The following is a 21,758-nucleotide window of genomic DNA, read 5'->3' on the forward strand; positions in this document are numbered from 1 at the left end:
TCTATTATTTCCTTCCTGTCACACCTCAATAGCAGAAAGGCGTGTGATGTAAGTTTCGGTGCCGCTCATAGAAAAAGAGAATGCACACGATGCAGCCAGCATTGTCTCTGCCCGGGGATCTGTCCCACGTGTGTAATTAAATGCCGTTTACTTACTATTGTTCGCTCATTCACAAGCATGCCTTTCCGTACCCTCCCCTCCCTTCACGAATTTAAATGAAAACACCTCTTTGAATTCTCAAAGCAGATTTAATCCCAGGTGTATCAAGACGGACAAATGCGTAGAAAATATCCTATCACGTATTCTTTGGTTTTATGACAAAAGACAGTAAGCAGCTCGGCTGGCCTGGCTCTGTGGTTGAGCATCGACCTATGAACCAGGAGGTCACGGTTCGATTCCCAGTCAGGGCACATGCCCGGGTTTCGAGCTCGATCCCCAGTGTGGGACGTGCAGGAGGCAGCCGATCGATGATTCTCTCTCATTATTGATGTTTGTATCTCTTGCTCCCTCTCCCTTCCTCTCTGAAACCAATACAAATATATATAGATAGATAGATAGATAGATAGATAGATAATTTTAAAAAGAAACAAAACAAAAAGGACACTCCAAGTGTCTTAAAATAACACGCAGGACCATATCCACCCACCATCTATTTCAGAAGAGTCGGTTTCTATTCTGGAGAAGTCAGAGTCGGAGCTCCTTGAAGCTGCCTGCCCTACAGCTTCCCGCTGCGCTGGGCAGTAAAGCCGGTATCAAAGGCCGGGTCCCAAAGAGGAAGGACAGAGCCTACCCAGAAATATCTCGGCTAAAAACACTTCTTTTCCACAAAATAGATGGTTTACTAATGTATATTCTCTGCTTCTTTTTCCCTGTTTCCACTTCCAAATCTAAGAAAAGGCTGCATTCCTGCCCCCCTCCCCACCCCGCCATCCCCCAAATGTGGTTAGAGCAGTTCAAATGGCATGAATGACTCCAGTTGGGAGTAAAAAGGGTGTTAGATACTAAATACAGTGATTTTCAGAAACTCCACCAGGGGGCCCACCCATTCCTACTGAGCTGCCACAGCCCCCAAGGCTATGTTGTCCACATTGACCTCTACAGCATGATTCTCCCACACACCCCCCCTAAAGACAGCTACAATGGGGAGGGTAACTGTGGAGGGGACTAAAAACTGAGCTATTGGTTTCATTTCAAAACACATTACCTGTCACTCGGCAGCTCCTACATTGAGCGTCTGCCCCCTGGTGGTCAGTGCATATCATACCTACTGGTCCGCTAGTTGCTTAGGCTTTTATATATATAGACTAGAGGCCCAATGCACAAAATTCGTGCAAGAGTAGGCCTTCCTTCCCCTGGCTGCTGGCACCGGCTTCCCTCTGGCCTCCAGCAGGCATCCAGGACCTGAGCTTCCCTCACAGCCCTGGCTTTGTCCGGAAGGACGTCTGGAGGACGTCCAGTCTAATTAGCATATTACGCTTTTATTATTATAGATACCTCAGTAATGAAACAGAGCCTGTGGCTTGAGTTGCAGCTTCCTGCGTTGAGCCCCAGGCTGAGCTGGCACAGAGGGGGGCTCTGGAGGGGCGCTGTGGGGAGCCAAGGAGGGCAGCTGAGCCCGGCTCTCCTGGCAGGGGAGGACCCTGGAGGACTGCCGACAAAAGACTAAAACTGCCAGGCACTGGGAAGCGCTCAGTAAATGGGAGCCTTTATTTCTCCAAGAAAACCCCCAACTTGGACATCAACGCAGACAAAAACAAAGAAATGACCATGCGCTTCAAACATTTAAAGGGACCTCTTTCCCCCAGGACTTTGCTGCACCTCCTTGCACTCACAGTCCTGGGGATACATTTGCAATACAATCCAACTCTCAGGACTTTTCATTTGTGTTGCCACCGCCGTGCATAGCAATCCCAGATGTAATTAGCGCCTGAGGGACAAAAGGAAAGCAGGATGGTTCTGGACCTGGAAATTCTTAAAAAGATAAGGTCCTCCGGGGAAAGCGGCCGTTCAGAGAGTCCCCCTCAACAGCCCCCAAGTGCTGCTCTTCCAGCTTCAAGGAGAAGCACCGCTCCCCCCCACCCCCACCCCTACCCAACAGGCCACTCCAGGCTGGCCTTGGGGACCGGGTCCTAGAGGGTCCTCAGCCATCATCCATGGAGGCAGCGGGCTCTGGTGACAAAGACCTTGGACAGTCAGAAGGAGCACGTCAGTGACGTGTCCCAGGACAGGAAGAGGATGAGGAAGGTGCCAAGGAGAGGGCTGCTTCTTCGGTACCCTCACCAGTCAGCGCTGAGGGCGGGCACAGGGAGGTGGGATGGAGACCCCATGCGTAGGGGGAGGGTGCCTTTATTGGAGGATTTGATCTACCGCCACTTGGAATGCCATGAAGTTCTACTTTAAAAATAATTTCAAAGGAGCTATCCAAGGAATATATGCATTTAATTAAAACTTAATCTTTTTCGCCCGGCCAGCATGGCTCAGTGGTTGAGCATTGACCTATGAACCAGGAGGTCACTGTTCAATTCCCGGTCAGGGCACATGCCCGGGTTGCAGGCTCAATGCCCAGTGTGGGGCGTGCAGGAGGCAGCCGCTCAAGGAATCTCTCTCATCATTGATGTTTCTATCTCTTTCTCCCTTGCCCTTTCTTTCTGAAATCAATAACAATATATATATTTTTTAATTTAATTTTTCAATGCTTTATGAGTGATTCAAGCACTGGAATCAGGACAGCCGTCTAAGGACACTGGTTACGGTCCCAACCACTGTTTTCCAGAGAGAAGAAGCTTGCTGCTTCCACTCCTGAGCTCTCTCACCCTCATGCCTTCCTCTCCTGTCCCCGCTGTCCCACCCCCACCTGGCCCTGCTCCGTGACACCAGCCTCCAGCCGGAGCCTTCCTGCCCCTGAGCCTGCCCGCAGCCACCAGGGTGCAGTTTCTGAAAAGCCACCAGCCCGAGCCATCTGCCGGGATATAGGACGTCTTCTCGGGCTGTCCCAGGGCCTTCAGAATAAAGGGCACTTTCCTAAGGGTAACACCGTGGACCAGACCCTCCCAGTCTGTTCCCTTCTTCCAGGTCGCAGCCGCCCCTCTGCCCGGTGCCTTGGGCATCTGCCGCAACCAGCTGCTCTCCAGCAAGCCCTTCTCTTCTCTGCATGGAAGTCCTTCCTCCCATTTCTCAGCCTCCCAGACCCCACGTGTCCTTCAGCCTCGAATGTTATCTCACGGAAATCTCCCCTTTCGATGCCGCCTGCAGCTGGTTTCAAATTCTCTATGTGGCCAGCGTGTCCTATAACCAATCACCTCTATTGCAGCATCTTTGATTTAGGGTGCGATTTTCCCCCCCATTTCTGTATACCCTAAGAGAGTGTGAGTCCCTAAGGCCCTTGCTTCATTTTTAAAAAAATATATATTTTTATTGATTTCAGAGAGGAAGGGAGAAGGAGAGAGAGAGAAACATCAGTGATGAGAGAGAATCACTAATTGGCTGCCGCCTGCACACCCGACACTGGGGATCAAGCCCGCAACCCAGGCATGTGCCCTGACTGGGAATCGACTGTCACCTCCTGGTTCAAAGGTCAACACTCAACCACTGAGCCATGTGATGGGGTTCAACTAGCAAGCACCTCTTTAAGCCGAATACAGTTACATAAAGAAGGATATGTTCTTTTTTTATCTGGCAAATTCCAAAAGAGTGTCAGACATACAGAGCTGAAAGACAACTTTTTTATTCAGGTTATTGGGGTGACACTGGGCAATAAGATCATGTAGGTTTCACGTGTGCATGTCCACGACACATGATCTGTATGCATATTGCACATGTGCCCACCACCCAAGGTCAAATCATCTCCCATCACCGCTTATTTGGCTCCCTTTCATTTATTTAACAAACATTAACTAAATAAAAATGCTAAAGTGTAATCATGCTTCCTCTGGGAGAAGGGTCCCTGAGCCCAGTGCGCCAAGTCATCAGCTGCCTGATACAATCCGAAAAAAGGGAAAACGCTGCAATTAATTTCACGGTGATTTAAAATGTATTAGGTTATAGTGGAAAATTACCTTCCGCACCGGCACCCATTGAAATGTAAATGTGTTCTTCTTCTCCAAACGCCACCCCCCCCTTTTTGTTTGTCCTGAAATTCCATTCGGAAATCCCGCGCGTACCCCCGGATGTCACCGTCATTGCGTCCGTCGTGTTGATAAGGGCGCTCTGCTTCCAGGTTCCCGTGCGAGTTATTTTTCCCGTCATGAACACTCAGCTAGGGAAGCCCGTCTTTCCAGCTTGCGGGATGGAAGTGCCCCTTGATTAATGGGCCTGTCAACTCGATGAGCTGGTATCACACAACAAAGGCTCAGCTAAAAAATGTCACTTCTTATCCCGTTGTCCAAGCACTTCCGTGGTGTGAGCGCTGTGCCCCCGCCCGCTGTACCTAGCATTTCATTTGGCGTTCGGTTCAGAATGAGAAAAGTCACATTAGAGCAGATCATTGAATTATATAATTTGATAGGAATTATTTCTTTTGTTCAAATAATGTGCTTCAGGTGGAATTTTTTTCCTTTTTTTTTTTTTACACTCTGTCAGCTGAACTGCTCCTCAACCATTGAAATCAATGTATAGATCAATATAAACACCATTAATTTTTTTCTAGACTCCGCCTGGAGATAAAAGCCTTGCAAAAATACCTGTTGGAGAGGGGGAAAATAATCCTTAAATAAAAATATTTTGCTTTAGTAAGTCAAAGACATAGAATAGGTTGTATGCTTAGATAGTTCACTTGGTATGTGTTGTCATGTTGTCAAATTCCACTTCCGTGGAAGAATCCAAACGCTCAGATTATCAATGCACAGAATTGTGACCTACTCCAAGCTTCTAGATAGACAATATTCTTGAAAAATGGCGAGACCACTGGGGTAGAATACATTTCAAGGGGTTTATGAAGACTAGTGGTCCCAAAGTTATAAAACAGTGGACTATCCCCAAAAACTTATCCCATAATGTGAATATCGGAAAGTACCAAATGTTCTGCAGGAGCCCAAATTAAAAAAAGCAAAAAATACTTCTTTCAATGCCTAGGGAAATTATATATATACTAGAAGCCAGTGCACGGATTCCAGGTGGCGTCTCTCAGCCTGGCCTGCGGGGATTGGGCCGAAACTGGCTCTCTACCATCCCCTAAGGGGTCCTGGATTGCGAGAGGGCACAGGCCAGGCTGAAGGACCCCACTGGTGCACGATCGGGACCAGGTTTCGGGCTCGATCCCTAGAAGGGGATGTGCAGAAGGCAGCTGATCAATGATTCGCTCTCATCATTGATGTTTCTATCTCTCTCTCTCCTTCTCCCTTCCTCTTTGAAATCAATAAAAATATATTTTTTTAAAAAGCATTAAAGAAAGGTACAAAGTATCTATAGCTGACCACTTCCTTATTTTGTCTGTTATCTTAAAAGAGTAATTATCTCTTCTGAGAGATATTCTACAAACATCAAAATGGAAAAACAAACTCAAAATGGTTAAAGGACTTAAATGTAAGATGGGAAACCATAAAAATCTTAGAAGATTCCATAGGCAGCAAAATAGCAGACATATGTCATAGCAGTATCTTCACTGATACAGCTCCCAGGGCAATGGAAACTCAGGAGAAAATAAACAAATGGGACTACATCAAAATAAAAAACTTCTGCACAGCAAAAGAAACATCAACAAAACAAGAAAGCCCACTACATGGGAGAACATATTTGCCAATGTTATCACCAATAAGGGTTTAATCTTCAACATTTACAGGGAACTCATACAACGTAACAAAAGGAAGATAAACAACCCAATCAAAAAATGGGCAAAGGACCTAAATAGACACTTTTCAAAAGAGGACATACAGAAGGCCGAGAGACATATGAAAACATGCTCAAAGTCACTAAATATGCAAATCAAAACGACAATGCGGTACCATCTCACACCTGTCAGAATGGCTATCATCAACAAATCAACAAACGACAAGTGCTGGAGAGGATGCGGAGAAAAAGGAACCCTTGTGCACTGCTCGTGGGAATGCAGACTGGTGCAGTCACTGTGGAGAACAGTATGGAGTTTCCTCAAAAAGTTAAAAATGGAACTCCTAGCCCTGATTGGTTTGGCTCAGTGAATGGAGCGTCGGCCTGTGGATTGAAGGGTCCCAGGTTCGATTCCAGTTGGGGGCATGTACCTTGGTTGCAGGCACATACCCAGTGGGGGGTGTGCAGGAGGCAGCTGATCGATGTTTCTCTCTCACCGATGTTTCTAACACTCTGTCCCTCTCCCTCCCTCTCTGTAAAAAATCAATAAAGTATATTTTTTAAAAAATGGAACTCCCATTTGACCCAGTAATCCCACTTCCAGGACTATATTCCAAGAAACCAGAAACACCAATCAGAAAGAACATATGCACCCTATGTTCATAGCTGCACAATTTACCATAGCTAAGATCTGGAAACAGCCGAAACCGGTTTGGCTCAGTGGATAGAGCGTCGGCCTGCGGACCGAAAGGTCTCAGGTTCGATTCCGGTCAAGGGCATGTACCTGGGTTGCGGGCACATCCCCAGTGGGAGATGTGCAGGAGGCAGCTGATGGATGTTTCTCTCTCATCGATGTTTCTAACTCTCTATCTCTCTCCCTTCCTCTCTGTAATAAATCAATAAAATATATTAAAAAAAAAAAAAAAGATCTGGAAACAGCCTAAGTGCCCATCAGCAGATGAGTGGATTTAAAAACTGTGGTACATCTACACAATGGAATACTATGCCGCTATAAAAAAAGAAGGAACTTTTACCGTTTGCAACAGCATGGATGGAACTGGAGAGCATTATGCTAAGTGAAATAAGCCAGTCGGAGAAAGATAAATATCACATGATCTCACCCATATGTGGGATATAATGATCAACATAAACTGATGAACAAAAATAGATCCAGAGACAAGGGTGGGGGGAGGGGGGTAGAGATTAACCAAAGGACTTGTATGCATGCATATTAGCATAACCAATGGACACAGACACTGGGGCAGCCAGGGCTTGCCCTCGGGGGTGGGAGTTGGGGGGTGGTCAATAGGGGAAAAAGGAGACATATGTCATACTTTAAACAATAAAAAAAAAGATCAAAACGGAATTGCTAAGTAGGACAGCTCCAAGGCCCCAAGCATACATGGCTTTGAGTGCTGTTGGTTAGTTCTGTCATTCAAAGTCATATCATCTGCTGACAAATTTAAGAGAAATATTCCTATTTTCATTCATATGAGCAATCTCACGCAGGGTCCTGCCATGAAAGGTGGGTGGGTGCCCTTTCATTTCCTCCTAAGGACACCTGTGATTCAACAGGTATCATTCCTCGTTTCAGTTCATTGTTCTCAGGGGGGAATATCATTCAAATCGGAATCACACAAAGTTTTGGATCTCCATTCCTGGTCTTCAAATTTTTCTTCTCCACAGTCATCACGTAAGGTTTCTCTGGGGGTAATTTCAGACAGGATCTCCCTACATTCTCAATTCTAAACTTCTGAGCCAGTGGTTCTCAACCTTCTGACCCTTTAAATACAGTTTCTCATGTTGTGACCCAACCATAACGTTATTTTCGTTGCTACTTCATCACTGTCATGTTGCTACTGTGATGAATCGTAATGTAAATATCTGATATGCAGGATGGTCTTAGGTGACCCCTGTGAAAGGGTCGTTCGACCGCCAAAGGGGTCGCAACCCACAGGTTGAGAACCGCTGTGAGTAAACTTAGATGCCGACAGCATGCAACATGTTATTTCTTGGGGACCAACTTTTGGGGCTCATACTCCTCCCTGGCAGCTTCTTTCCAGGTGGGGTGCTATTCATTGCTAATCTGCCAATAATCATCCGATACCGTGTCCTCCACGGAATCGAGGCGGATCCGATTTTAAAACCATTTACTTAACCTTCGGCGTCTATACGGATGTTTTCGGTCTCGCCTGAATTCTTGTCTTGGTCCTGTCTGGAAACCCTTCCCGTTCTTAAAGGAGCAGGGCACTTCTGGTTTCAGAAATCTAGGAATGTGAGGGGTGGGTGACCCGGGGTCTGTACGCACATTTTTATAGGGACTGACTGGGAAACAGAAGGTCCCTGGATTTCTCAGGTCCCGGGGAAAGGCCCAGCCTCCTGCAGCCACTGTGATCATTAGATCTGCAGCCGTTTGTCTAGTTAATTGCTCTCCTCTGAAAGGGTGAAGTTCCTCTGATGGTGGGGAAGGGCCAAATGGCTGCAGCTGGGCCCGGCCTCCAGGTGTCAGCAGCCCCCAGCACTGTCTCCATAGGCATTGACATCACAGGGGGTGCAGTCCCAGGACTGGAAGACCCCACGAGGCAGGGATGGGGAACCCCCGCCCCCCACCCCCGGGCTGTCTAGCTTCAGGGGAGATTGTTTACACACCAAAGGGTGGGAGGGAGGTGCCGGCCCCAGGTTTCCCGGGAAAGAGTGTTTCCGGAAGGGAGGGGCGAGCGACCTCCTTCCCCCTAGGAGCAGACAGGCTAATTTTCCTCGCCCCTCACCTGTGCAGTGTTTGGCTGCTCGCACGGATCCTTGGCTTTTCGGATGTGCGGTGGGGCGATGTATTATTTACATTAAAGTAACTCATAAGACAGTGATGGCGAACCTTTCGAGCTCGGCGTGCCAGCATGTTGAAAAACCCTAACTTAACTCTGGTGCCGTGTCACGTATAGAAATTTTTGATATGTGCAACCATAGTAAAACAAAGACTTATATTTTTGATATTTATTTTATATATTTAAATGCCATTTCACAAAGAAAAATCAACCAAAAAAATGAGTTCGCGTGTCATAGGTTCGCCATCACTGTCATAAGAAACCTGTAGAACACCTCCGCTGTGCATTCAGAATAAAGTTAATAACGATGAATATTAAAACCCAAACACCGGCCAACAGAATGGGGCGGGTCCTGTCCCTCCTCCTCCACCAATCACGACCCGCTCTGGAGAAGGAGGGAGCAAGGCATCCAATCCAAAGCCTTTCCCGCTGGGAAGAGCGGGAATGACTCAGGGCCCAGGCCCGCCAGGAGGCCGCCACCCCCGCCCACGAGAGGTGCCAGAGGAAAGACAAGGCACCCAGTTTCATGTGAATTTGGGGTCGACAACAAACAATTTTTAGCATAAATAGACCCCCAAATAGTGAACAGGCCATACTTATGCGGAACAAGGAAAACCTTCCACCGACTGTTGATCTGAAACGGAGGCGCCTGCACTTTTATTGGCTGCGTCTGGCACTGGTGACCTGGGAAGGCCCCGGCCGAGGACACGTCGTGCCTGCCCAAAGGATAAAGGGAAAAGGGCGCTCGGCCCTCTCTTCTCTTCCGCAGGGTGTCGGAGGAACCCAGCACACAGCGACACCCACAGCGTGTATGAGCCATGGACGGAATGCGTGCCCACCCGCGGCTCCCTCTCCTCCCTCCCACTGCCCTCCTGCCGGGAGGTTTTCAGCGGCGGGTAACAGAGATGGTGCCTGAGAACGGCTTCAGTCATAAAGGCCTTTCACTGTCTACGGCAGCGTTTCTCAACCTTGGCTGCACATTAGAATCACCCGGGAATACGGAGATGAGTGGGTTGGGGGTTGGGGTGGCAGCTCACAAGTGGGTATCTGCGTCCCCCATCCTCTGGCTGCTTGGTGACGAGGCGGCTGCTGCAGCTCCAAGTACAGCCTCCCAGCAGGACTTCGAGCAGGAAAAGAGCCGGACAGCAGGAACAGGGGCTTTCCTTTTACTCGGAAGGCCTCCCATCATCCTTCCCTTCCTCATTCATTGGTTGGAACCGGGTCAAAGGCCCACCCCCGGCCACAGGATGGGCTGGGAAAGTGAGTATCGGGCATAAGGGGTCAGAAGAGCAGGGACTGGCTACACCAGGGCCCCGTTTCCAAGGCTGGGCAGTTGCCTTCCCAAAGCAGGGTTCGCTTAGCGAGGAGGTCACGCTCAACATTCGATACCCAGCAAGGAGGCGAACTGAACGGGAGAGTAACCGAAAGAGGCCGGTGGGCCTGGCTGGAAGCACCGTGTTTGAGTCCATGGAAGCAGGATCCTGTGGCTGGGAGGTGGGAGATGGAGGCTGAGTGTGCGAGGCCCACTCTACCTCCTCTCCCGCTGGCCTGTCCAGACGGCAGGTGGTATTCCAGCAGGGGCCCTGCTGTCCAGAATTATCCAGAACTTAAAGACGGAGACAGCAGAGCACTCAGGCGCAGGGCCCTTCGGAGCACCAGGTCACCCACCCGTGAAACCCGCCCTGGCCTCGCCCGGAGCAGAGTGACCAGCCCAGGACAGGGAGCCTTGGTGAAGGTGTTTTAGGGTCTTTGGGGGTGGAGGGGGGGTATGAAGTTGGATTAAATACATTCATGGATAGTGGGGAAAGCTGTGAGTTGGATTGTTGTAATTAACATGTGTCCTGGCCTCAGCACTAACTCTCATTCAAGAGCAAAGAAAGAACCGATCTCGCCCTTTCTATGCGTAACCCGGGGCGGAGGCAGAAGTCAGAGAAGACGGGGCTCTCGGGGTTCCTCCCAGCGTAGCAGATGGGGATGGAAGTCGCCTGCATCCTCATGCCCATCCCGACGGGGCGGTGCCAGTCTCTTATCTGATTGTCTCGGTGGCCCTGTGCGGTGGGTGTGTCATCTCCATCTTATAGATGAGGTCGTTAGGGCTCAGAGCAGCCCATGGTCATCCACGGACATGGTCCCGCTGGGGTGGGAAGCTAGGCAGTCGGAACCCACAGCCCGTGCTTGTTAGCTCTCTGCACCACTGAATGAGCCCAATGGGCTCGGTGAGGCCAATAGGTGAGACCAGATATAAAGGGGCTGGGTATTTGGAGGGAGGGGGGAGTCTTAGAACCCTAGGGCCCAGGGGGCATGGTAAGGTATGCCACCGGGGTGTCACTCAGCCACGGGACTGCAGGCGGAGGACGGCCCCCGAGATGGCAGTGGAGACGGGCCAGGGAGCCCGAGCCAGGCCATCGGCGGAGTTCTCCTCACAAAAGTGTCTGTCGTGCATGGCCAGTTTCCGAAATGAATCCACCAGCCAGGGACGTCGGTTGAACCACTTTTAATTAAAATGCACTGGAATGGGATGAACGCCAGAGCGTGAAAGGCGGGGCTCCCATTTGCTAAGAAAACAGCTGAAACTATTCCAGGGAGCTGAGCGCATTTTGATAATGGAATTTTAAGCAGCTTCTTGGTTTTAATTTTATTTAAAATGTTTATGTAGTTAGAAAAAACAGCTTGCTATTCATTTCCTACCCGAATGCAGGAAACGCTGAGACATTTTAAATTAGTCGAGACTCCACAGACATAAATATAGGTCCCGGTTCAGCGGCAGAATTAGTGTTTCTGAGTTGTTCCGTCCACACCTGGGCGATCAGCCCATCCGATTCTATTTGGAGAACAATGTCAGCCTCCAATTCAATCTACCTAATATCCAAGTTCCGTGACATTGTCCAGTTTAATGAGATAGCTCAGTGAAATTAAGACACTGTTAATCTCGTCTCAAAATCAGTTTTCTTTCCAGGACAATTCTTGGGAACCTCAAAAATCTCTCGCTTTATATAATAAGCAGTATATATTCAAGGGTTGAGATCTAAAAGAATAAGTACATTCATATTAAAAAAATCCTCATAGCCCAGCTGGCATGGCTCAGTGGTTGAGCATCGATCTATGAACCAGGAGGTCACGGTTTGATTCCTGGTCAGGGCACATGCCCAGGTTGCGGGCTTGATCCCCAGTGTGGGGTGTGCAGGAGGCAGCCAATCCATGATTCTCTCTCATCATTGATGTTTCTCTCTCCCTCTCTCTTCCTCTCTGAAATCAATAAAAAATATATTACAAACAAACAAATCCTCATAAAATAGGATCTCACAGAGAGGTGCCCTTGAAACATGTTGTCATCTGCTGAAGGGCAGTACGCTTACTGTATTGATATATCTGAAGTACTTGCTCAAGATGAAAGCATTCTCTATGCTTGGACCTCTATTAGAATACATAATGCAAATAGGAGACTGATAAATGGGAATGATGATGAAGAAAAAGAATTAGCCCAAACCTCCAGACTTCTCCTATTTAGAAATAGTGTTCACCAGTGAAATGATGTCTGTGTGCGATTTTCTGTTGAAGCGTTCTGTTTAACGGCATAAGATGGGAAATAATGCAAATGCGTGTCAACGGTAGAGCAGTTCAATGTTACACTATTTCCAGACACGGACTAGAGTGCAATTATAACAAAACAAGCACGCCCTGTATGTGCTGAAAGGGAAGACACTCCCAAATAAATCAAGTGAAAAGTAACAGTGGCTCACCCGGCCGGCGTGGCTCAGTGGTTGAGCGTTGACCTATGAACCAGGAGGTCATGGTTCAATTCCCCATCAGGGCACATGCCCAGGTTGTGGGCTCGATCCCTAGCAGGGGGTGTGCAGAAGGCAGCCGATTGATGACTCTCTCTCATCATTGATGTTTCTTCCTCTCTCTTCCTCTCTGAAATCAATAGAAAATATATTTTAAAAAATTCATAAAATCAAAAAAGGACAGTAACAACTGCCCACCTTTCTGCTGGACATTTCCTGTCCTTGGAACATGGAAGACAGATTCCTGAAGGGAAACCCCCAACATTCAAAACCCTTGACCTCCAGCAAAGCGTCCCCTGGTGTTAAAGCCCCATTCTAGCCTCTGCCTATGAACTTGCAAATTAGAAAAAAATATATTTGTCCTTGAAAATATTAGTCAAGGGAGGCAGGGTTCTCAGGTGACGGTGGGACTTCGGGACACTAGGAAAGTGGGTGATGTCAAGACCAGCCCGGGAGAAGCTGGTGTGGGAGCAGGAATGGGGGCCAGCAGTTAGCTGAGGGCCACCCAGGCCACCACCGTGGACCAGCGCCTTGGCTGCTGGGCTGCTGGGTGGGGTGGGGGTTGGGGTGGGCCCCTCACTCCGCCTCTTTCTTCTCCTCCGGGACCTCCACCAACAGGATCTGTTCGCCAGGGTCCAGGCCGGGGCTCACGCGGATCTGCACCGAGTGCTCCTCCTGGGGACCAGCTGCCTCCTTCTCGGCGCCCCCTGGCGAGGCGGGTGGCTGAGAGCCTGGGGCCGGGGGTTCCTGGGGTGCAGGCTGGTCGGGGGCGGCGGAGCCCACCTCTCCTGCCGCGTCTTCCGAGCTCTTGGCCTGGAATCCCGAAAGGGTGACTGGTGAGGCCGAGAATGTCCAAGGGATCTTACTACCTCCCTGTCCCCCGCGTCGGACCCCACGGAAAAGGATGGCGAGCTCAGCAGGTGCAACTAGCGGGTTGGGGGCTGGGCGGAGCCACGTCAGGGTTACTTATGGAGACGCTATATTATGGGGGACGTTGACGGATTAAAATCTCTGGTTGGAAGGTCCTGGGGAGAGATGTTAGGTCTCTGTTGCGTCCCAGAGCTAAGCCTCTCCCTGCCCACCCGGTTCCCAGGGCTGCGCGCTCCTTGGGGGATGAGAAAAACTAACCAGACGAGGGAAGGGCCGATGAGGGCTGGAGCGGCTGTGGCCTGCCCCCCTTTCTAGAAGGTCTCAAAGGCTGAGATCCACAGAGGCCCCTGGCATTAGGCTGGGCTGAGCCCCACGTCTGGGGACTCGGTGGGTACCTCCAGCCTCCAGCCTGCAGGCCCCCGAGGGTGCTGGCCATGGTCTGTGTATCATAGGGAATTGGTTGAAAACCCATGCTTTTGTGGGTACCCATGGCCCCTCCTGGAGGGAGCAGCCCCCAGACCAGGAGGCCCAGGGTCCCCAGATGTCAGAGTCCCGCTTGAAATGGTGCTGAGTTAAAGGGAGAGCAGTCACCATGCGGAATTAAAGGGACAGAGACCCCTGAAGTTGGCTCAAGTCACAAGGTGTTGAAGGAAGGGGAGCAGGGGGTGGGGGACAAGATGCTCCTAGAACCCAAGGCGTCCTGGGGGACGTGTCCCTCCCTCTGTCCCATGTGTCTGCAGGCTTGTCACCCCGGTTCCCCCCTCCCCTGCCCACGCTAAGCTCTGACAGGCACTCCCAAGGCAGGATGCCCAGATGGCGCCCCCTATGGGACCTCCTGAAGCATCCTGCTTTGACGGGACCCGAAGAATCATGGGACAGTTGGTCCAAATGCTTTCGTAAAAGGCATCCCGGGTCTCCCGCTTCATCCCTGGTACCCCATGTGGCGACCCTGAGGAACCAGGGGCTCGGGAGGCTTGAGGAGCTATACCCGTCACAGCTGGCGGTGACAGGGCCGGGGCTTGGACCTGTGTCTTTGGACGGCTACGGAAGAGCCCCTTGCACGTTGCCATTCTGCCCTGGTTCTGAATTGCAGGGGAAATGCCTTTGATTGGAACACGTGTGCACATGTAATTCCCGTCTCCGAGCTGCCTCGGTGAAGAGCTGACATTAGGAGCCCTTTTCGGATCAAGCCCGTCACTGTCCTGAGGACACTCGGGGAGCTCCTGTCAGCTCAGCCGGCCCTAAAGACCCCAACCAGCCGGCGTGATGCCGCCCTTGGCAGGCAGCGAGCCAGACAGTCACGCCTGTGCTCAACCTGGGGCCAGTGGTGACTGCTTCTGGAGACCCAGGCATCACTCCTCAGATCCCGCTGTCCCCTGGCCTCTGACGGGTCCCCGGACTCTGACGCCAGCCTGCACTGAGCCGAGTGCACTGGCCTCCTCCGAATTGTCTCCCATGTCCTGCTGCCCCCTCCCCTGCCACCGAGCTCCTGCCTAAGCCCATCCCCCCATTTCCCGGCAGCCTCCCTACAGGACCGTAATGAGCAGCCGTAATTAATGCAATCACTCTAATTGGCATTCTGGGCATTAGTCACAGAAAAAAACGGCCCAGAACTAATTTGAAAATTCCCTTTAGATTTATGGGGGCGGGAGCAGTCTGCACAGTGCCTGTCGCCTTTCCAAATCTTTTAAATTGCAAATCTTTTCGACAGACACAACATGAACTAGGAGAACATCACTTTTATCTGGGGAGGGAGGGACATTCTGCTGCCCACACCAGGACTTCCCTTTGGGAAAGCCACTCTGCCGCCTCAGCGTAGGGTGGAGCATGTGAGCCAGGCCTCAGTGGAGCACCCACTGAATGGCTCAGGAATTGACATGTGACCCAATTCTGCCCAATGACAGCGAGCCCTGGGATTTTTGCTGGAATTACTGGGAAGGAGGTGCTTTCTTTCTGTTGGAGTTGCTGCACCTTCTGTTGGGGCCAGCCCGGGAGTGGAGTCATCTCCCAGGAAAACAGAGATGATACACCTCGCCCTGTTGGCATCATCTGAGCTTTGGACTCAGCCTTGTGATAGGGGGACCTATACCTGAATTCATCTGAAAAGCAGTCATATTATTTTAAGTCTCAGAACGCATATGCTTATGTGAATAGGGGGTTACGTTTCTTATATGAGAAAAGGGAGTTAAGTTTTTCTTAAAGTTTCCTTTTCAAGGCCTGTGCAAAGCGATGGAGGAGGTGACTCAGCTGTGAATCCAGCAAGCAGAACCCATAAGCATGGTCAGGCCGACCCACCAGGAGTCAAAACATCATCTCATCAACATCATCTCATCAATGACTGAAGACAATAGCTGACGTCTGCGGACCCCCGGGGCTGCACGTAGCACCCTGGCCCCTTCCCCTTTATACTCCTGCCCCCTGCACCTTGCTGGAAGGCAGGGTTTGATGCTTGTAAGCGCCCTGTCTTCTTGGTGGGCTGTCCTTCCCAATAAATGCCTAGTATGATTCAACCTGCCTTCCTTATTGGACACAGCGACAGGCAGCCCGAGCCCACCCGGGGGTTTCCGGGTAACACTTGCCCGGACTTTTTAATTACTCCGCCCCATAAACTCCGTTTTCTCAAGTGAATATGAGCTCGCACTGTCCCTTGCAGCCAAAGGAGCCCTGCGGACAGGAAGGAGGGAAAGCACCCCCTAGGATGGACGGTGGGTCCCCTCGCGGAGGTCCCCGGCCTTCCTTCTGCCTGGCACAGAGGTGACGCGGGTCAGTGGCCGGGTTCCCGACCACATACCTGTTCCAGCAGCTGCTGCTGCTTGGCAGCCGCCTCCAGCGCAGCCAGCTCTTTGAGCCGAGCCCTGAGGTGGGCCAGCTGGCCGCCTTTCGCCCCCCTGGCGCCCATTTTTCCCGCTGCGGCCAGGGCGGCATTGAAGAGCTTGGGGGTGCCGGCCCGCGGAGGAAGGATGAGCACGCTCTTCTCCTTGGGCTTGCTGTTACTCTTCAGCATGCGCCTGCAAGAGAGAGCGTCCGCTCACATCACCAGCATGCAGCGTCCGCTCATGTCCCCAGCACAGCGTTCACTAATGTCCCCAGGACAGCATTCACCAATGTCCCCAGCATGCAGCATTCACTCATGTCCCCAGCACAGCATCCACTCATGTCCCCAGCACACAGCTTCTGCTCATGTCCCCAGCACACTCAGGGACAGAGGAAAAGTTTGCTTGTATAGTGCCCTTGGAGTTGGACTTGTATGGTGGTGGTTGTTTGGCGAGCCCTTTTTTTAAAATATATTTTTTTATTGATTTCAGAGAGGATGGGAAAGAGAGAGAGAGAGAGAGAGAGAGAGAGAGCGAGAGATAGGGACATCAATGATGAGAAAGGATCATTGATCGGCTGCCTCCTGCACACCCCCTACTGGGGATCGAGCCCGCAACCCAGGCATGTGCCCTGACCAGGAATCAAACCGTGACCTCCTGGTTCATAGGTCGATGCTCACCCACTGAGCCACGCCAGCCGGGCTGGCAAACCATTTCTGAGTGTATTTTCTGAGCCAAGCACAGCGCTAAGGGCTTCGTACATAGCATCTCACTGAACGATCAGAACAACAGACGTGGGTCTTATTGTCTGCACCTTATAGAGGAGGAAACGGAGGCTCAGAGAGGTTGAGCAACTTCCCTGAGGTCACACAGGAAATAACGAAGGTACTTCAGTGTATGGAATCAGAAATAAGAGGCCCAGATGGAAAAGGACCCAAAGCTTTTTGCTTCTCTTTCTCTGGCTTCATTGCCACATCACCAGCAGCAGCAGCACCACCTCAGCCCTTACTGAGCGTCTGTACGTGTCAGGCCCTGTGCTCAGTCCTCTACAAGCGCTCTTGGGTGGCTCTGCGGTCCCCCTTCCTGCCTCTGTGTGAGCCCCGCCCCTTGAGGGGGGTGGGACATGCCACCTACTTTCAATCACTAGAACACAGCGAGGGTGAACAACTGTCACATTTATGAACAGGTCACACAGGATCCTGATCTCTGTCTTGCAAGGACAAGCCTTGCTGGCTTTGCTGAAGCCAGCGCCCACGTGGGGGGAAGTGTGGGGACAAGACCCTGAGGGCAGCCACCAGTCCTACAACCACAAGCACTGGATTCAGCCAACAACCACGTGACGTGGAAGCAGATCCTTCCCCACTTGAACTTGAGAGGAAACCCAGCTCTGGCAACACCTTGATTACAGCCCTGGAGTGGGCCCGCCCCAGCCATCCCCAGACTTCTGACCCATAGAAACTCTCAGATAATAAATACGTGTGGCTTCAGGCTACTGAGTCTGTGGTAAGACTGTTAGGCAGCAGTGATAACTGACAACGCACTCTGCCATTTAAGTCTCCCAGGGGTCCTCAGGTAGGTCCTGTTATTGCCCCTCATTTCAAACGAGGACATGGAAGCCCAGAGAGGGTGAGTAACTTCCCCAAGGTCACACAGCTGGGAAGTGGCCGAGCTGGAATTCAAACCCACACCTCTGACCCCAGCACGCCAGGCCTTAATGATCGCAGCAACTTCATGGGCATGCTCTTCCTGGATGCTGACAGCACTCCTGTGACACGGGAAGGGCTGGGATTACTGTGCCTATGAGAGCTGGGGAAACTGAGGCCCGGGGGGGGGGGTGACGTGCCCAAGGTTGCTAGGAAGTGGCCGAGACAGAATAACAACCCAGATTAAATGCGGCATGTCACCCGGCTTCCCTAAACGAGGAGAGACTTTTCCATCTAACGGAGCCGCCGCCTCTCATAAGGAATTCTTCACGCTGCACATTTATGACGAGCGGCTTGGCTCAGGAACAAATGCATTTCGCCTGCGATCGAGCAGAGCCGAGACTGCTAATTGGCCCATTCATTCCTCGGGCTTCCAGCAAAACGTGTTTGTTTACAAAGGAGGCCCTGGCTGGCTGCTTCTCTAATCAGAGGCAATGGATTGGAATTGTGCGTATCGATATTAATTGCCCAAGACGTGCATGTGCTAGCTGGGGCTGCCCCCGGAGAACACCACGTGATCCTTCATCTAGGCCTCTTCCGAGCCCGGCACCGGCACCGGCACCGGCACCGGCACCGGCACCCGTGTTATTTGAGTCTGTAATTCCGAGCACACGCGTCTGCAGGAAGGCTCGGCGTGGGACGCAGGCGACACGAAGGAGCTGTCCACAGGACCTTCGAGGAGGGCTGGCGCTGGCTCTGGTTTGAAACATTGAGCTGGCTTCTGGGGCGCTTCTGGATTAAGGAAACTGAGCCTCGTTTTCAGATGGCATGCATTTCACTATAATTGATCAAGCATTGACCCCTGCAGGAAGGGGCATGCATGAGAACTTTTGGCCCCCTTTCTTGGAGGGGCCAAGTCCAAGAGCTGAGCGCCTCGCTTATTTGGGGCCACGGGTCTCCCATAAAGGGGGGAGCTCAGACAGAACCCCACATGTGGCTTTCACCAACTCAGACAGACACCCCCAGGCCCTGGGGTTCTCAGACCCCATCTCTCTCTCTTTAAATTGATTTCAGAGAGGAAGAGAGGCAGAGAGAGATGGAAACATCAATGACGAGAAGGAATCATTGATTGCCTCCTGCACACCCCCTACTGGGGATCGAGCCAGTAACCCGGGCATGTGCCCTGACCGGGAATCAAACCACGACCTCCGGTTTATAGGTCAACGCTCAACCACTGAGCCATGCCAGCCAGGCGATCTCGTCTCTCTTTCGATGGGCAGCACTCCTACGTAGCCCCCTGCCTCTCTCCTCAAACTTGTCCAGAATCGGCCCCTCCTCCTTCCTCTGGCTGCCCCCACGCCCACCCCCTGTCCCGCAGGCAGGTCAGGAGTGAGGCCTCTGCAGGATCTGGCTGATTTGGCAAAGCTTCACCTAACCCGGCCGGTGGGATGGATGCCACTTGAGCCTGGCTTTCCTGCAGGGGGCGGAAGGGAGGGGAAGCCCAGGGGCCAGTTCTCAGACATAAACAGTCAGTTCCCATTACCTGGGTAAATTCTACGAATCCCTGCAAACACGGAATCAGTGACTCCTGAACCATCGCCGCTGGGGGAATCGGGATGAGGGCTCTGTGTGCCTCTCAACACAACATCTTCATCAGCCGGTCAATGCATAGCCTGCCTTGGGTGTGCTTCTGCTTAAAGACATCTCATTTATCCTATAGCCGACCCATTCACAACGAGCCCAGGGCCGGCAGCTCCAAACCTCGAGGCATGTCCCAGCCTTTTTAAGTAGCGAGGTCACCAAAAAACGTCACGGAAGCGTAAAAACCGGGCAGACCACCCAAAAAGACACTTGAGTACGGTAGGAGCTGGAAGGAGAGGGCGGAGCGCCCCTTGCTCCGGCTCAGCTTGGAACACGCCCTCTGGGCGGCTCAGATGTTCCCCTGCTTCCCGGTGCCTGCCAATGCCATGCGCGCACGCCCTGAGTGTGGGTCTGGGTTATAAATGAATGTTAGCGAGGAGGCGAATCGCAAATACAGGATCCGAGAAGAGTGAGTGTTGTCCCCGGCCCTCAGAAGACGAGGGGAAGTGGGGGGTTTGGTGGGGAAAGTTCAGGTTCACCGGCCTTTGGAAGGGCCCAGCGGCTTCCCCACCCCCCCACCCCCCCCACCCCGCCCCATCGCGGGCAGAGCCATCACCAGGCTTCACCTACAGGCCCTCCCCAGTCCCAGCCCCTCGCTCCTCCATCCCCATAGCAAGCTGTGCTCCTTTTCTTGCTGGTCTGCACACACACACACCGAGCCTGCGCCTCCGTGGGCCTTTGCACATGCTGTTCCCTCTGCCTGGCATGCTGTTCCCCTGTGGGCAGCGCCCTAGCTCATGCCTTTCCTCTCTGCAGGTCTCCGTGGACATGCCACCTGCTCAGAACGGCCTTTCCTTGCTGACTTGTCCCAGTAGCTCCCTCCGTCAGCATGTCCCCTCCCGTGGCTTTGTGTTTCTGCAGAGCCCTTGTCCCCTGGTGACACATCACCTAATCATTCCCTTCTCCGTTGTTGGTCCCCCCTCCCCCCCCCCACTAGGATGCTGGCTTTGTTTGGTCCCGGCTGTGTCCCCAGGGCCTCTAACTACATCCTCAATAAATGACTGTGCTGCATGAACAGATGTTGGAGACTCGGTTCCTTTTACCAGGACCACGTTCTGTGCGTGATGTTATTTCAAAGAATGAAGGGGGAAAGGAGAATATGCAATAAATGGCAAGGGAGGGCAGACACCAGATATGTGCATTAGAAAGTATCCAATGGGAAAATTATAGAGGGAATTGAACGGATAAAGAGGGACCATCATTATTCACCTTCTTACTGAGCCCTCCCACAGGCCAGGCACCCTGCTGGAGACGCACACAGTGGTGGAGTTATAGTTACCATTCATTTACAGGGGAGAAGACCGAGACCAGAGAGGTTAAGACACTTTCCCAAGGTCACACAGCCCGTACCAACACCTGGAGGAGATCTGAGCTCTCTCAGCCCCCCGACGCCGACTGGGGTCCCCTACCAGAACCATGTGGCCTCCGTCACGCAATTAAAACCCCGATCTTTTAAAAGCAAAAATACGCTTTCCTAAGAAATCACCTGCTCCCTGACAATCCCCGATACAGGTGCACAGGTTCTCACTGCAGCCCTGTTCCTACTACAAGATCCCGGAAACGGCCCGAATGGCCACGCACAGGAGCGCTTTGCCGCTGCCCACGGGGGTGAGCGCGCTGTCTGTGGGCCCACAGGGGCCGCGCGGCAGGGTTGGCGCCGTGTGCAAAAAAGCAACGTGCAGAGAGAACCCACAGTGAGCCACTCTCCGCGCAAGGCAGAAACAGAGCTCAGAACCCGTTCTCGGACCGGCCTGTATTTGCCAAAGGAAACACAGAAGGGCCTACAGCGATGGAAGAGGAAGTCTTAGTCCTTCAGGACCGCACGCGAAAGCATCCATGCACTTTCTTTTTTTTAGAGAGAGAGAGTGGAAGGGAGAGGGGGAGACAGAGAGAAACATCTACGTGAGAGAAACACATCCATCGTTCACCTCCTGCATGAGCCCCACCCCACCCAGGGCCAGGGATCGAGCCTGCAATGCGGTGCGTGCCCATGACCAGAACCGAACCCGGGACCCTTCAGTCCGAGGGCTGACGCTCCATCCACTGAGCCAAACCAGCCAGGGCTCCGTGGACTTTGTCAGTTAAAAAAAAGAAAGGAAAGTACCTGGCCTTCTTCCGGAGCAACTTCTGAGACTCGGGATAATGCACCAGAATTTCATTCAGGTCCTTCTTGTCCAGAATGAAGAGGTTGGTGAAGCCGTGGGCCACCACGTTGGCCGTGCGCCGATTCCCGCCTCCGACCGCCAGCAGGCTGGGGTGAGGGAGGAGGGGGTGAGGCCCTTCGGGGCTGCAGTTCTGCTCACCCTAGTCTTCCTCTCCACCCTGTGTCCGGCCCCACGCCAGTGAGAGCGTGTCACCTGCATATGTCGACAGGTGCCGGGGCGGCATCCACAGGGGCTTCCCTCCTGGACCCCCAGGGGC

At 52.0% G+C, this 21,758-nt stretch overlaps 1 protein-coding gene across 1 annotated transcript in view; it reads right to left on the reverse strand.

Moving 5' to 3' along the window:
• Positions 1-12,946: 12,946 nt before the first annotated feature.
• Positions 12,947-21,758, reverse strand: part of CNGB1 (cyclic nucleotide gated channel beta 1) — a gene marked incomplete at its 5' end in the record, with an annotated part of 33,819 nt that continues 25,007 nt past the window's right edge. The window contains 3 exon segments of the mRNA XM_023746275.1: positions 12,947-13,183; positions 16,032-16,248; positions 21,442-21,588. Coding sequence (XP_023602043.1) covers positions 12,947-13,183; positions 16,032-16,248; positions 21,442-21,588 — 601 coding nt within the window.

Source organism: Myotis lucifugus, unplaced genomic scaffold, assembly GCF_000147115.1.
Source record: "Myotis lucifugus unplaced genomic scaffold, Myoluc2.0 scaffold_648, whole genome shotgun sequence".
Classification (NCBI taxonomy): Eukaryota; Metazoa; Chordata; class Mammalia; order Chiroptera; family Vespertilionidae; genus Myotis; species Myotis lucifugus.